Source organism: Meleagris gallopavo, chromosome 3 (genome assembly GCF_000146605.3).
Source record: "Meleagris gallopavo isolate NT-WF06-2002-E0010 breed Aviagen turkey brand Nicholas breeding stock chromosome 3, Turkey_5.1, whole genome shotgun sequence".
Taxonomy (NCBI): domain Eukaryota; kingdom Metazoa; phylum Chordata; class Aves; order Galliformes; family Phasianidae; genus Meleagris; species Meleagris gallopavo.
The window spans coordinates 53174514-53190322 of NC_015013.2; the positions used below are offsets into that span (position 1 = coordinate 53174514).

General features: G+C 38.2%; 1 protein-coding gene across 2 annotated transcripts in view; it reads left to right on the forward strand.

Moving 5' to 3' along the window:
• LOC100546398 (DNA repair-scaffolding protein-like) overlaps positions 1 to 11165 on the forward strand; it is a 50942-nt gene extending 39777 nt beyond the window's left edge. For both annotated transcript variants that reach the window (XM_031552853.1, XM_031552854.1), the window contains exon 6: positions 10896 to 11165. In XM_031552853.1, the coding sequence (XP_031408713.1) occupies positions 10896 to 11144 (249 nt within the window). In that variant the 3' untranslated portion in view covers positions 11145 to 11165. The remainder of the gene's footprint in view (positions 1 to 10895) is intronic.
• Positions 11166 to 15809: the final 4644 nt, after the last annotated feature.

The window sequence follows — 15809 nt, forward strand, 5'->3', positions numbered from 1 at the left end:
CATATTTGAACACAAAAAGACAAAGCTCTAAATCTTGCAGAGGTTGTTCTTTTCCATGTCTAAATGCACGTTGATGTGTGCTAGTCTTATAGCTGTAGAAAAGAAAATGACACTTCCACATTTTTTCCACTTTCTGAAGTAAACAAAGCATTGATTCAGGAATAGCAGTGAAGACACAATCTCTTTACCTGATTTGACATATTGGAGGAGTTGAGCTGAAAGATATGGGTGGCTGCTGTGGAAACCAACCAGCCAACTGTTGCTCTTCAAATTCAAGTGTGTAGATGTGCACTGAGGCACTCTTTTTCCCTTTGCCTTTAACTGAAAATCATTATCTTAATTAGTCTTAATCTTCTACTTGAGGTAAGCTAGAGAATCCTTATAAAGAGTGGTACAAATATAGAGACTTACAGGCAACTCAAGTTATAATTGCTCAGGAGTGCTGCTTTAGTGTGACATTTCAAGTGCTTTTCCAGGTGCATTTATCTGATACACTTATTACTTTCAAGTCTTAAATATCTGTGACTGTCTCTGTCTTATATGTATTATGGTAATCATGTCACTAATACCTATGTAATGTAACATGCTGTACAGCATACAGTTGGTACTCTAATCTAGATCTCAAAGTGATTTTTAGCTGGTCTTCAGTGTAAAACCTTCTCAAGTACTGTGCTCTTATTTGGACAATCAGCATAACTAAATGGTAAACATGAGACAGTATTGTACCAGTTAGTGACTCTAAATCTCTTGAAATCTGTGTTTGCAACTAAAAATTGTCATGTTATTGTAGAGACCCAACTCAATTGATGCTTACTTTGTTTTCTTTGTGTTCCTTTGAAGATTAAGCTTGTGACCAAAAAGAAAAAAAAAAAAAAAAAGGTAAACTTAGTGCTACACTCCTTTTTCATTTTTTCTCCTGTTTCAACAAAGTACACTTAATATATTTTTAACTAGCTTTCTTGTTTGGGGGTTCTTCAGTTTACTTGAAAAAGCAATTAAATAGCTCTTTTGCTTCTTCAGTCTGCATACATGTATTTGCTGTCTTGGTTAAAAATCAGCTTAGGAGAAGGTGGTGCTTTGTGTGCCTGTGTGTGCTGTCATTACTATCGCAGCGTTTCAGACATAGTAAGGCATTTCCTGCCCTGAAAGGTTGGTTGCTTGAAACAGCTTTGACAGGATAAAAATGTGGAACAGTGTTCTAGAAAACAATCTGTGCAGGGACTTCGGGAAAGGAAAGAAAGGGTTGGAAGCAGTTAGAAATGAAGAGGAGGGAAGAAACGAAGTGACTGAAGTTTTGGGGGCAGTACTGCAGGCACTGTGAAGCAGGAAATGGGGCAAAGGGGAGCACAGTCAAGTGAGAAGAATGTAGAGTGAGTGGGAGTAGAAGAAAATGAATGTAATGTGCTGCACTGCAGCCCCAGTGGCTCTTGGTCTGCCAGGGCTGTGAGCACTGGCACTGCTGGAACTGGAAGCACAGAGCAGAGGTTTGAATTTCAAGATGTGCATAGTGTCCTTCTGTGGGTATTTTGGAAAAAAGAAAAAAAAAAATCCACAATGTGCTGAGCATTATTGCAGAAATGGTGCTTGTATTGCATTTATATCTTATACAACAGTTGTGTTTTCTCCCTCATTTTTATTTTTCTTTTGAGTAGTTTCCTAAGGGGATTCACAGAAAACTGGAGACAGATCAACCAAAGATGAGAAGACTGTGCATACTTTGCACTTCATTAAATACCTGTGTGTAATCTTTCGTACAGTTAGTTGTCCTGGAATTGATTCCTTTTATCTTAAATAACATATTTGCATGTGTTACCTACAAGTGTTCATTGAGAACACTTAATATGAAAGATGGTTTTAAAGTCTTTGACTGTTCCCCGTTAGGTCTAAACAGTCTCATTATTGTGAGAGGTATTTCCTCATAATAATGAGGTGAGGAAGCCCCCTCCCCCCCTCTTTTTTTTTTTTGAGTCATATAAGGGGTGGGGAGTGGCTTGTAGAGTTATGCATGTATAGGCTAAGGATAAGAAGAGAAATCACATTGTAAGGAAAGGTTTGATTGTTTGATTTGCTTAGATTGCTTGATCTTTGGAGGAAAAAAAACTGGCAAACATTTGGGATTGGGACCTGTAGAAAGGTTTATTGCTGAAAGCTTATTTGTTTTCTTGCAGTTGTAATGATAGGTAATGTTTTTTTTTTATTTGACAAACATAGAAGTATTTGTTCTCTCTTTAGACTTGGAACAAAAGAGCTACTTGGAGATGGAGATGTTTCCTCCATTAACAGTTTTCTGCTGAATCCTGCAGGTATTTAGTCTAGTTATCTTAGGAATTAGTTAATAAATAATAATTTGGTTTTTAATCATACCTTTTAGTTGAGTCCCCTTGTTACATCCAAACATTAACCCGGATGATTACTATAGCATCACCTAAAATAGAGACAATGTAGCTGAGGTTTTAGAGCCTGAATCCAGTAACTTTAATAAATGAAACTAAGTGAATAACTATAAACAAGAATGTGAAAGTAGGTTATCACACCATGTGATAACATCTGTTCCTTGGAAACATGAAAGTATCTATTCCTGTGTCAAGATCTAAACCCTGTTTAAGTGGTATTATAATTGACTACAGTGTTTTTTTTGTGTGTCCAAGCTTCACTGCACAAAGGTATGCTGAGGCTTCTGTGTGAAATGATGTAATTATCTGCATGTCCTATCAGAGTCAGGTATTTATATTTGAAAACCTGGGTTTGTATCATCTGGAGAATCCTTATCAAGATGAGAGCTCTACTGCGTGGGATAATACACAGTTGCATATGAAGAGCCCTGGTTCTGTCCCTGAGCAGTCTGCAAGATGCAACATGTGAAGTCCTGTTCCTCCCCTCCTCTTCCTTAAGGAAGGGAGAGTAAGGGTTACAGTAACTCAGTTGCATATTATGTTGGCTAACAATATGCTTGAAGTGGTCCAAATTGGCTTTAGCAGCTAGTTATTTTCAGTGGGAGAAACTGAATATGTATAATGGAAAGAACAATTAGACAAAGCAGAAAAAAGAAGCAGTTGCGGGTTGTCTGTCTAGAGATTTTTCAACATTATTGAATCTATTAGATGTTGACTACTAATCAAATCACAGGCTGATGGTGAGATCAGTAGTAATGTAGAAAATTAGGAAATGATAGATGGATTTCTCAATGCTAAAGCTTCACTAAACTACTAAAATGATGCTTCCAAGAGGTGCAGTTGCAGAACTAACACTGCACGTGTCAAGACTGCAGCAGGGTTTTCCTTATGTTCTGAGAAGTACAAATCTGTCCCTTAACTGGTTGTGTAAGCTGTTGCTTTACGGCCATTTGATACCTTAGTAGCTCACTATTCCTGCTGTTCTTTCTTGTGCCCAGCAGACAGGAGTTTTATTCCATCTTATGTTCAGAATCATCATTTGACTCTACATGTAAAGAGCACACTTGGGAATAAATGCAATGTTTCTTGCTTTACTTACTTGCCTTGAATAAAAGTGTACTTGAGTTGAGAAGACAGCCTCACCTGTTTTGATTGGATGATCTGTGCCTTAGAACAACCTGTTCTGGGAGAGGCAGGCTGGAACAGCTTGTGGATGCATCTCCAGAGGCATAGCCTGCTAAACCTGTTTGCCTTCTAAAAGCTGAGGTTTCTGCTCAGGATTAAAATTCACAGCTTCAATTTCTTCTTTGCTGTTCTTGTATATTCTTTACCTGTTTAAAAAAAAATCTATGCCATTGCTCCCCTTCTGAAGTTATTGTTTGAAAGGTTAGATATTCATATTGATACTTTATAAAGTAATTGTACGTGCACCAAGTATTTGTTGTTTTTCATTTCTGAAACTACTAGTGCTGTGTGTGGGATGCTGCCTGCTAATGCTACAGGATTATGTGTGAAGGAGCTCAAACCAAAGAATAATTTACATCCTCCTTAAAAAAACAGAATGGACACCCAAACATACTGTGTGTAATACATACCTGATTTTCCAATTCAAGGCAGTATGATCTGCCCAAGATATGGGAACTGTTAAATGTTACATTTTACTTTAATTGATACTTTGTTTGTGATGTAAAACACCAGTTTGTTGGTTTAGGTACAGTACTTCAACTGCTTGGTGGTTTGAAGAGTATAAGACTGAGTTACTGTGTCAGTGTTCCCCTCCGTACTTCCCTGTGGTTTCAGAAATCCTATGGGAAGCTCATCATTGGAGGATAACTGGCAGTCAGACTCAGCAGTGGGCGTATAATTCCATTAGTTTCTATATCAAAACCTTTTCAGCTCCCTTGGTCCACGGAAGAGTCTGAAACTATCCTGTTTGCTCTTCATTTGGTAACAGACAGCAGTGGTTTTGCTTTGAATTGAATCTTGTGTGTCCTTGGGGTGACCTTTTAAGAGTCGCTAAAGCAGCTGTAAATTTTGATAGATCTTGTAGAATGAATGAGGTCAGACAGAGGGAAGTATTACCTATGAGCTCTCCAAAGGGAAGCCCAACAGTGTTAGCAGTGATTCTTAATATTTAGTAGCTGGCCTCTTTTCTCTGGAGCTAATCATGAATCAATTTCCTTTGTGATAAGCACCAGGCTGCTGGATGCAATGAATCCTTTCTAATTAGTCATAGAAGAGAAGTTCTAACCACTTGTTTAAAGGCCTCAAAACACCATTAAGACAAGATGAGGGTGCAGTCTGTGACCAAATTCTGCTTTGAATAATTACAGTGTTCCTGCCTACACTTCTCCTTATTCAAGTAGATACAGCATTCTTCTGTGCTACTTGGCATAAATGATTTTCTGTGTACTAATACTTGTTGCATTCCAGCCTAGGGTTGGTGACATGTGAGAGATAGCAAAAATTAATTCCCAGGTCCGTGTGAAGGGAAATGCTTCTGGAATTTAGCGATGGTGGAAAGAGGATAAGGAAACCAGCCCCATGTAGCTGCTGAGGGCAGTGCCTGAGGCCTTCCTGGGAGGCTGCCTCCAAACAGAGCAGCGTGCTTGGGGTGGCCGTTCCTGTCCTGAAGAGCGTGTGGCCACGTCCTGTCACGGCAGCCACCAACCTGTGTGGAGCAGGACGAGCCATTTCCGAGCGTGCTGAACCAACAGCACTCATAAATATTTAGGGCAGATCAGATGGTATGAGCGCATGCACTGTGCGTAGCTAGACAAGTAGGCAATGGCCGAGATCCACTTTAAATATATGCTGTCTGTAGAATAACACTGGGTATTTAATACAAAATTTTCAATTAATCTGCTGCATCAGTTTGTGCTTGTAGACAAAAAATATCTTGTTAGAGATTTATCTGTCACTGTTGTTCATTTTGAAATACAGCTCTCTGCCCACGCTCTGCTTCCTAATCTCTTGTGTTTTGTGGGCTTTTCTGTGGCTGCCCTGTGTGAAGAGAGCTTGGTGTCACCCACGGAGTGGCCCATTCCTCACTTTAGACATGAAAATCTAGCTGCTTGTACGAAGGTATCTCTGAGTTTTTGTCTCCTCTGAGTGAAAGTAGCTAGCTTACCAAAACCCCAATTATTTCTCAAGGTAGTAGGAAAGTAGTTGGCATGGACTTCAGTGCTTCAGTTAAAGCATCAGAAAACATAAAGATGTAAAAGAGCACTGCAGGCTTTAAATCCTTTATCTCTAATTATCTTTATAGAGCTGAATAATATCCTCTACGCTTGTGTGCACAATGCTTGAATTAATTTTGAGTTGGTTGATTAAAAGAAGGGAAAATTTCTTTCTTACCTTTACTCCCTATAAATCTGCAAGCTGGCTTCTGGTGGAACTAGCTTCAAACATTTGTTAATGTAGGCTCAGCCTTTGGCACACTGCACACACTGATTTATGCTTGTGAATATTCATTGTAGCAAATTTCGTGGCTTTTCTGCTCCCTCTATTTTTGGGGCAGTAGTGAGAAAGATACGAAATCTCTTGTAACTACTTCCCTGCAGTTGAAATTCTCTGCATATAAATCCCTTTGCATGCCTGAAAGCAAAGAGAACCTCTTTCAGATGTTGTATTGCTGAAAAAGGAAAAACGTGAGAAATGAGAGGTGGGAGGACCGTCACAGTGTCACCATGTGTGTTTGTTAAAGCAGCTGGTTTCCAGCCATCTTGTGAGCAGTCAAGAGAAGACAAGAGAATAAAGGAATCAGAGAAGAGGAGAGAACAAATAGGATATAAAAGACAGTTAGAAGCAAAGATGCATGAAAGGACAATTAAGAAAGGAAACGCAACAAGATTGATCATATATAGAGCGAGGAAAATTAAAGTCTAAAACTCTCCAATAGGATTTCTGTTTCTAACGTAACTGCTCTGTGACCTTCTGAATGCCTGGCTCCACAAGTGTGCCATCTGAGGAACCAGATTACACTTCTGTTTGAACCAAGGTGTGGCAAGATAATGGGAGGCAAAAAATAGATGATTTTTAGGGAGGGGAATAACAGACTAAGCGAGTTCCATTTGCAAGTATTACTTCAGTGTCTGTATAGAATTTGGTCTTTTGTTTTTGTATTTTTAATTTTAATTTTTTTTGTCAACAGGAAAAGATTTGGGCAAAAAAAAAAGTGATAGAAACTAGGCAAAACAGTTCCAGCTTTTGGGCTCATTTGGGATATCAATGTACTTTTACTGAGTGTTGTATCTGCGGGATATCTTCATACAAAATGAAAAACACTTTGCTTCCTAAATGTGTGATGTCTGAACAAGTGAAAGTGTTTAACCGATATACAAAAGTATGGTGAACATGCTGAAATGTTTCTGCAGAGAAGTTTTAGTAGCGTATCTTGAGAGGAGCTCCATAGATACTCCCTGATACTTACCTCAGTGCCTCTTATTAGCAACCATTGAATGAGATATCCATATGTGTTTGAAATTATTTGTTTTAAGAAGATTGGTATGTTAGCTTTGTACAAAAAGTTGAGTATACTTCTCTGTTCTGTGCTGAATTTGGGAAATTTATATGGAGGTTTAACCCTTCTCAGTTTATTGCTGTGTTATTGATAAGGTACATCGAGTGCTTATTAAAGTGATCAAATCCAGCTATTTCTTGTTTCTGTTGTTACTGAAGTCAAAAGATAACTTTTTCACACCTTCCTAGGGCAAATGCTGTGCAGACTGTAAAAGTACTTTAAAAAAAAAAAGAAAAAGAAAAATAAAGACAAAAAAAAGCATTTTTTTCTTTTTTAATAAAGTAACAGCTGAAGTCAATCTCTCGAAAGCTGAGGAGGGAGTATTTGGTCCCACATGTATCAGTTGCATATTAGCTGCTCTGCTGCTGGGTGCAGAATGTATGTGCTCATGGGAAGGCAACTTTGTTTGACTTTTATTTAAATTGATCTTGTATTTTTTAGTAATTTTAACTGGTTGGCCAACGGGGCAAGCTTGCTATTTCTTATCTTATATCTATTTCCATGTTCATGCCATCCAATGCGTACTGGTGAGTGTGGTCAAAAATACATCATAAGTTCACCTTCAGAGCTATCTTTTGATGCATTTTGATTTGCTTATCTTTAAGATACAGGGTCCTGAATGCTCAACTATAGTAGTTGCTGACTTCTTTCTTCTAGACAAATCTCAGTGGAAAAAATGACACTATTCTGTATATTTATGCTAAAGTCATTTTTCCATTAAAGGGAAGACTCCTAGAACGGCAGCATTTAAATCATTTCAAATGAAAGCATTCAGAGAGGAAATCAATTTATTCTAAAAGGGAATGAAAATGGGCCATATTTGTTGTCTTGGAGAGAGAGTGTGAGGTCAGCTCCTGCTTTATTTTATTTTTTTTTTGGAACCAACTCTGGGAAATGAAAAAGTGGTTAGCATGACATAAATGAGGGTGTGGCAGCAAGGTCATCACTGGAAATGAAAGGAAATCTTAGTGGATAGTCTACAGCGGAGTATTTGGAGTGATGGAGATACATGGGAGCCAGTTGTGGAAAATGCCAGAGTGGGGATGATTGATTAGGCTTGGTGTGAAGGAAGAAATAAGGTGGAGAAACTGAGTGACTGGGTAGTGTGAGCAGTGTGCCTTTTGTCACTGTAACTTAAAAAATAAGTGAGGAGGGGCTGTATTTCAAAGTTACAAGCTGTGTAGGAAAATCTGCTGCTTTTAATATGACACTTCTTTGTGCTTAGCAGTGTCGCTCTCCAAAACTCATGGTGATGCAACTGGGGATGATGTTATTTTGAAACAAACCAAATAACCCGCTAAACAAAAACCTTGTGAAAATTTGTATTTAGAATACTTATAAATGATATACAATTCAGTAGGTATCAGTGATCATTTTAAAGTGAACTTAAGAGTTCAGATGATTTTCTTTTTCTCAACTGGCCACTGCCATAATGCTGATAGACGTGCTGGGTTTTATCTGCATGCATAAAAATCATGTAAGTTCTGAGCACGTTTTCTTCTTCACCATGTATTTCTGATGGTGACTGAATGATGTTCAGCATTTGAAAGCTTTTCTTCGCTGTTTTTCTTCTCCATTTTTAAAGACTTCTTAATGCTAACAGACCAATTTAAAACAACAAAAACACAAAACAGAAAAGCACTAATAAACAAAGAACCCCAAAACAAAAACCTCAAAGTGTGGTTTCCTTGGGGAAGTTAAGTCTAAACAAGTATACAGTAATAAATAATAGAAGTATGAAATGATTTATTAGACAAGCCTTAAGAAAGCTTCTCAACTCTTACAACAGTCTGTGGGATTGTAATGTGCTTGACTTCAATTACATCCCAAGGGCTTTCCTGATTTGCATTTTACGTGCAGGGAGAACTTGAAGCTTGCATCCTTTGGGCACACTGGGTATCATAGCAATTTGCGTAAAACTGAAGCATTTCTAAAGCATCAAAGTGTTTTAAGAACGAAGCACTTTGCTTAAACTGCTTTTGTACTGCTTGAAACTTTTTCTTTTTGGCTCTTTTCCAGCGCGGAAGGAGTTTGTTTGCAGAGAGATGTTGTTGCCAAGGGACGAGTGTTGACTGCGTTGTTTAAAACAGCAAAATCGCGGATTGATATGAATTACATTCTTCTAGCAGTTCTTCCTTGGATCAATTTAAAAGGTCCTTCCAGTTTCCAGAGTACTTAGGTCAGCTCTTAGAACATGAACACAGTGTTTCATCATTTACGTGAAGAACGTATTAAAGAACTGGCAGCAGCTGTATGTGGGGTTTTGTTGTCTGCACTAGAGAAACGTTGCCTTCAGATGATTATGCTAATTAATAACATGCAGTTTTAGTGAATGCAGTGATTTCCCTCCCTTTTGCCTTTTATCTTTAGAGTCTTTATCTCAGCCATTTGTCTTACAACCTGTGTGGAGAGCTGTTAAGCAGGTTCATTTTATTCTGCGATGGGAGAAGCATTATCTGGACCTAGTTAATCTTAGTTTCTTTTCCAGTTTCCCTGTTGATAATATGAACCTAACGCTTTGCAGTTATCAGCTGGGTTTTGGCTTTTCCAGGGATGGAGGATGAGCTGCTGAAGTTGCTTGCCCCACAGAAGGGCTTTGTGGAAGGCTGCTGGAGTGGGGCAGTGCTGTGCCCCGGTGCTGGAACTGCTCTGTGCTCACTCCACTAGCACTTGTGCTGCTTTGTTGTTGTTAACCAACTTACAGCAGTGGAAGAATGAGACAAAAGCATATATTATAAATGTAGTTTGTAGCTCAGCTTTAGTATAGTTTTGCAGGCAGTCTAATGCTATTTAAGTGTCTTTCAGTAAACGATTCAGTTCATTAGAATATGGCTTGAATGAATTGTCTGTTCTTATTTGGAAGTGAGCAGTTGTATAGCATTTCTGTACTGCTCTGGAAGGATGAATGGCTGTGCACTTCACTGACTACTTGCCACATGTTTATTTTTCTTTGTATTTCCAAGTATTTTTGCTTAATGTTCCTTAGTACTCGATGTTTTAAGAAATACGAGGTTAAGAGATAATAACTTACATAACAACTGAACCCTGCTTGGCTTACCTCTGGCAGCCAAACCTGCTGCCCTGCCCTGTCTGTGCAGGAGCCCTGCAGGAGAGTAAGGCAAACTGAGCCAAAGCAGGTGATATTTTTTTTCCTGTCAGCACTCTCCTAAGCCTTTCATCTCCCGTTCTAGATTTGTTTGGGGACCTTCTCATGCTTCCTGTCTTGCTTCAGTGTGTCCTGTGAATTTCTGTGAGAGCAGCACCAGCAAGGTTTTTAGGAACTTCAGCTCCACTCTCTGCTTGCTGATGGCTGTGTCTGCTGACCAGGGGGTCCTCCAAGTGCTGTGTGGATGTGGCCTGATTGCATCTGGATCCCTGCAAGTCACAGGCCCGCATGGAGGCTAGCTGTAGTGGTCAAATTCTTGTTTTAACAAAATGTTAACTACTACTTGCCAGCTACAATTTCTGTCTCATGCAGAGACGCATGCTTGTTTTTATTTGTTTTTATTCTCAGCTCAGAATAGGGCAGAAAACTTTCTACTTATCTGAATCCAGACCTAACTTTTCTGTTGCCTTTCATCTCTCTTGCCATTCATGATCCCTTTCCTCATTAGACTCTGTTTTCCTGAGTTTGCTTTAATCCTGACACTTGTTTGTAAGCTTCTAATGGAGATGGGCATTGACTTAGCTTTTTGATGAGTTCTCCAGATCTGGTTATTTTAGAACAGATGTTACTCATCTCAGTTTTCTTTCAACGGATGATCTTTATATTCAGCCGTTCATGCTGACTTAGAAAAAAAAATATACGTTTACAGTCGTTCAATTTATATGAATCAATGAATTGTAATTTAATTTACTGATTGCTAGGGAACATAACTGTCTTCATAAATCTGTAGCTGGAAGTAAACCAGATATTTCATGTAATTTAGTTTATTTCGCTAGCATTCTGTTTAAATACTTCTTTGTTTTTATTTCACTAGTTGGCAGAAATTTCTGAATATTCATCTGACAATGACTATGTGGAAGAAGTGGACGCGCAGACCACTGATCCAGGATTCATTAAGAAATTGCAGTCGAGTTTCCCATCAAGTGTGGGAGAAGTTGCAGCGAGACCTGCCAGTGATTGGCTCAAGTCTGCACAGGCCCTTCTACAAACGCCTAAGAAACAGTCAGACAAGGCCTCAAAAACCCCGGAAGATTCTGCTAAAAAGAGGAAATTACTGAGGTAAAGATACTGTTCTTCTTAAGTGCTTTTTAAATTGTAAATAAAATAATGCAGGTTAACTAAAAGAAGCGTAGGAATGCATTTCAAGGACAAAGGAGTTTGGCAAATTGCAAAAACAAAACTATGGTCAAATCTTTCAATCTTGAACCCCGGTATACAGTTTGATACAATATTTGTTATCTCAGAAATGCCTTAAATTAGCTTACAAATATGAGTATGCATACCTTTTTTTTTTAGCTTGTGATCATTTCATTGCTTTATGCTTTTTCAGATAGTCTGCAAAAGATGCAAAAAAATCAAAGATTTTTTTTGTTCCCTTCCAGATTTGTCAGGGTAAAATTATCCAAAATAGCATATGAAAGGTGTGCTGAATAATGCAGGATGGAGTGATATTTGATCAAAAGTGGGATGTGTTTGTTTGTCTGAAATATAAATTTTGTGACTAAATCAAATGTATTGAAAAGGTGCTGAACCAAACCGACCTGAGCTCGAGATGTGGAGGTCTGATGGACACGATCCATTACGTCCCTAGCTGACTGCAATGCAAAAATAGTTGGTTCTTATTTCGAATTCACAAAAGTTGTTTTGTGGTATTTGTGTGAGCATGGCTTAAATTATGGGAAGGAAAATTATGAGCAATGCTGCTGTAGATAGCAATTGCATCCTTAGCAATATGGTTCTTTCTGCTGATTTTACACAGTAATTGATCAGAAAATAAGGTACGTAGAGAATCCTTGGTTCTGTTAAATAGCCATATTTTATTTATCTTTTAAAATTTTCTTGACTACTTAGAAATGCCAACCAAGGGAACAGATTTGAAGCTGTTACAAGTTGAGGATCTCTGTACTTGCAGTGCTTTGCTTGTGCAATCCAGCTTAACTTCTTACTGTTTTAAAAGCATGAAGACAGAACTGTAATAGGTCAGACCAAAGCTGTACCAAAAATGCTACTGGTGGCCAACAGCAAGTCTATGTGAAGGTAGTAAGAACAGGGCAAATTGCATGGTGGTATTTTACTCAGATGTACTTTGAGCTTTTGGCACTTTACTGCTCAGGATCTGTATGAGTGTTTTGTTATCCTCCATGGATTTGTCCTGTAGTTTTCTGAAGCCATAAAAAGCTTTGAGTGTTGAAATAAAACCCCACAGTTAGTGGCTACATAGCTTAAACATGGCTTCAGCCTGCACCTGTCAGTTTAATTTTATTCTGATGATCACATATCGCTTTGTGCAAAAATGTATTTTTTATAGCATAAGTAGTCTGAAATGGATGTCCAGTGGAATAAGCCAGAATGAATAAAGGAACAAAATTTGCAGGGTGGATTTTTGTTTTTGTTGTATGCTGGCACTGAGTGGAAGACTTAGGTTTTCAGTGCTGTGGATTGAAGTGCAGATTGGAGAGGGTTGATCAGCTGCATGATCAATTAAGTGATAATCTTTTCTTTCTGGTTATGTAGTTAAAAGCTATACAGCATTTTCTTGGCTTGTTCTTTCTCCTTCCTTCCTGCCACTGCTGCAGATTGAGATCACAGCAGAAAAGCAGTAAGCAAGAGAATTCTTGCAGACAGGATCTCTTCCATGAGTTCCCATTTGGACCCACTTTGAAATTCTGCAGTGGATGGAAAAGAGCTTAACCAAGCTCTGTTTTTCCAGACTGGTGCTTAGTGAAGTGTGGGTTAAGAGGAGATAGCAGAAGTGATAAAGTCTTGGTCTTCCTATGCAAATTCATAGAATTGTTTGAGTTGGAAGGGACCTTTAAAGGTCATCTGTTCCAACTCCCCTGCACTGAACAGAGACACCTACAGCTACATTTGGTTGCTCGGAGCCCCATCCAGCCTGACCTTGGATGGCTCCAGGGATGGGGCATCCACCGTCTCTTTGGACAACCTGTTCCACTGCTCTGTGTGAGAGATTCTAATCCAAAACCAGATTGTTTTGTTATATGTACTCGATGGAAAAGTGCTGATACGAATAAGCCACCTGTGTTATTATTTCCACTTTTTAGAAAATAAAAAAATAATTATATATTTTTTACTGATTGTGATGTGACTGAGCTTGTGATTACCTTCAAAAATTAGAGCATATTTAAAAAAAAAACTTAGCTTATTTTTTGTGAAAAATTATGTACCGAGTGTAATAATCTCTTGTGATGTTCTTTATGCATTCTGCTGTCTGCTTTTATGTTATCTATTTTATTTAATTGCATCTATGTTCCAATTACCTCAATGGTTGCATTTTTCTACTCAGTCTCTCTGGCCGAAACACTCTTGTTGCTGAATGAAAGAGTATTGTTTGTTTCATCCTATTAAGAATACAATTGTGATTCTCTACAAAATTTGAAGTTCAGTATACATAACATAAATCTTCAGAAATGAGCTGATTACGGATAATTAAAATCTAATAATGCTAGTGTTAGAAATTCGAGTGTAAGGTCAACACCTTAGAGTGGAAAGAAGATGAGAAGTCCACCTGTCTCCTCCAAAGGAATGTGGGACATATACAGTGCTGTGATGTGATGAGTGAAATTTGAAGGGGTACGATGCAATTGTTCTCACTTAATTGCTCTATGGGGCTTTGGAATGCGATTAGAATCTTCAGAAAAGAAAGGAATCATGTAAGCAGTTTTTCCCTCATTTAACTGATCTGTTCTGTACTCTTTTTGTCAAATACAAGCATCTCTTTATATATCCCCTGTATTGTTAGTTCTTGTTTTCAGGATTGTTTAGGTGGAGATTGTTCTTCTTTCTACAGTGAACTGCAGCATAGAGATGGTAGTCAGTATTGCCTTGTTTTTCAGATGTGTTGGAGGCCTGAGTCAGGTTCTTGAGTTTCCTGCAGGGCGCTGCTGTAGGAGGTGCCAGTCAGATCTGCTGTGCTGGTAGCAAAATGAAATCTTTTGTTTACCACCATAAAACTGTAAATCCGGGACATCCTCACCTTAAATGCGGGCTTTATGTGCCATCTTTGGTAACCACATTCATTTAATTTAAATAAAAATGGGATCAGAGAGAGTGGAAGTAGTATCATTTTCCAAGATGTTCTGAGATATAAATGCCACTGTACTGCACTGATAAGCTATTAAGATAGCTGGTAAGGAATTACCAGTAGTGGCATTTGATACATTCTACCACAAAGTTTTGATTTCTCAGCAAGGTATATACTACCCTTGCTTCTGTATAAGCTGCCTGCTGACAGCAATGAGTATTATGGTAGAATGGCAGCAAATAAAAATTTCCTGCAAGTGATTTGCAAAGCTAAGTGAGAAGGGAGTATGTCCTGCAAATACTAATTTTCAGGAAGCTCTTTTCAGATTATGAATTCATGTTACAAGGTGACATGTATAAACTGTGCTAATTCCAAGTCAATCAAGTATCCCTCGTTAATAAAGGGAGAAATTAAGAGTATGTTGGAAGTCTCAACATTGGTTACACAGGATAAACCAGTCACCACGTTTATTCAGTATCTGTAAACAAGAAAACTCAAAATGCATTCACTCAGTGTTTCCTGTCTACAGGAAGACCTCTAGGAGGTTTTATGAATTGTTTATTTTTTCAAACAGAATTTTATTTCCGTCAGCCAAAACAGTCTGGCTTTCAATGCAGGAAATGGATATCTTACATTATATAATGTCAACTCTACTTCGAAATCTGTCATGTTGCATCTGCTTTTAGTTGTGTAGAAGTAACTGCTTTAGGTTTGGATCAAGGGTAGATGCTTGTTCCTGATGGCATTGATTTTCTTGTTAATTTTGTATGCAACTTTTTAGCTTAATAGTGAAATAAAAATCTTAGGAAAATACCATTTAATTCTCTTGTATGAATCAGTAGATCACCAACAGATTTGATCTGCTATATTTAACTTCTCCTTATCAGAAAAGGAGAAAATTACAGAATGTCCTGGTTCTACATGCAATAAAATGGTCACATGAGGCCAACTGAGGTCCTGAAAGTGAAGTGCCAAGAGAGGAGGGAGTTGGCACAAATGGAACAAGCCTTAAAACTGGATCTGTTTTTCTCAGATGCATCCATAAATAGCATGAGAGTATGACAACCACAAATTAGCTCTTTTAAGCCTAGTGATCTTAGGCTGAAGTCCTTACTGTTGAATGAAATTGTACGTGTTAGTGAATTCCTTCTTAGATTAGGAGAACATAACTGAAGAATATCATGGCTGCACTACAGGTGTGCCTTTTGTAATCACTGAAAATACACATGGGCAGTCTATTAGTCACTTACTGAAAGCTAAAATGTCTTTTCTTACAAACAAACAAAAAACCCAACAAACAGATGGCTTAAATGGGCCAGAAAACTGTTGTTAAAAGGAGATAAATCTTTAAATAAATAAATGAATAAATAAATTTTTCCTTAGTGTGACAAATTTTCCAAATTTCATATGGAGTACATCTTGTTGTTTGAAATGGTTGAAGCAAAATGTAGTTGTTCTCTATTGACCAGTAGTCACTTTGATGGGTTTGATTTGTTTAATGTTAAAATTTGCTTTTTTGTGTAAGAGCTGTACTCGGGAACCAAAACCTTCGGAACTGTGAAGAGAGCTGTTCCCTTATCTAGTATGTCAAGGCTGTTCCTATCAAAACTGGTTCCTGCACTGTTTTCCTCTTAAATTTGTGTCACTCTGTTCTAAGAGAAATGGTGTGTGTGAGTCTGGCACTTG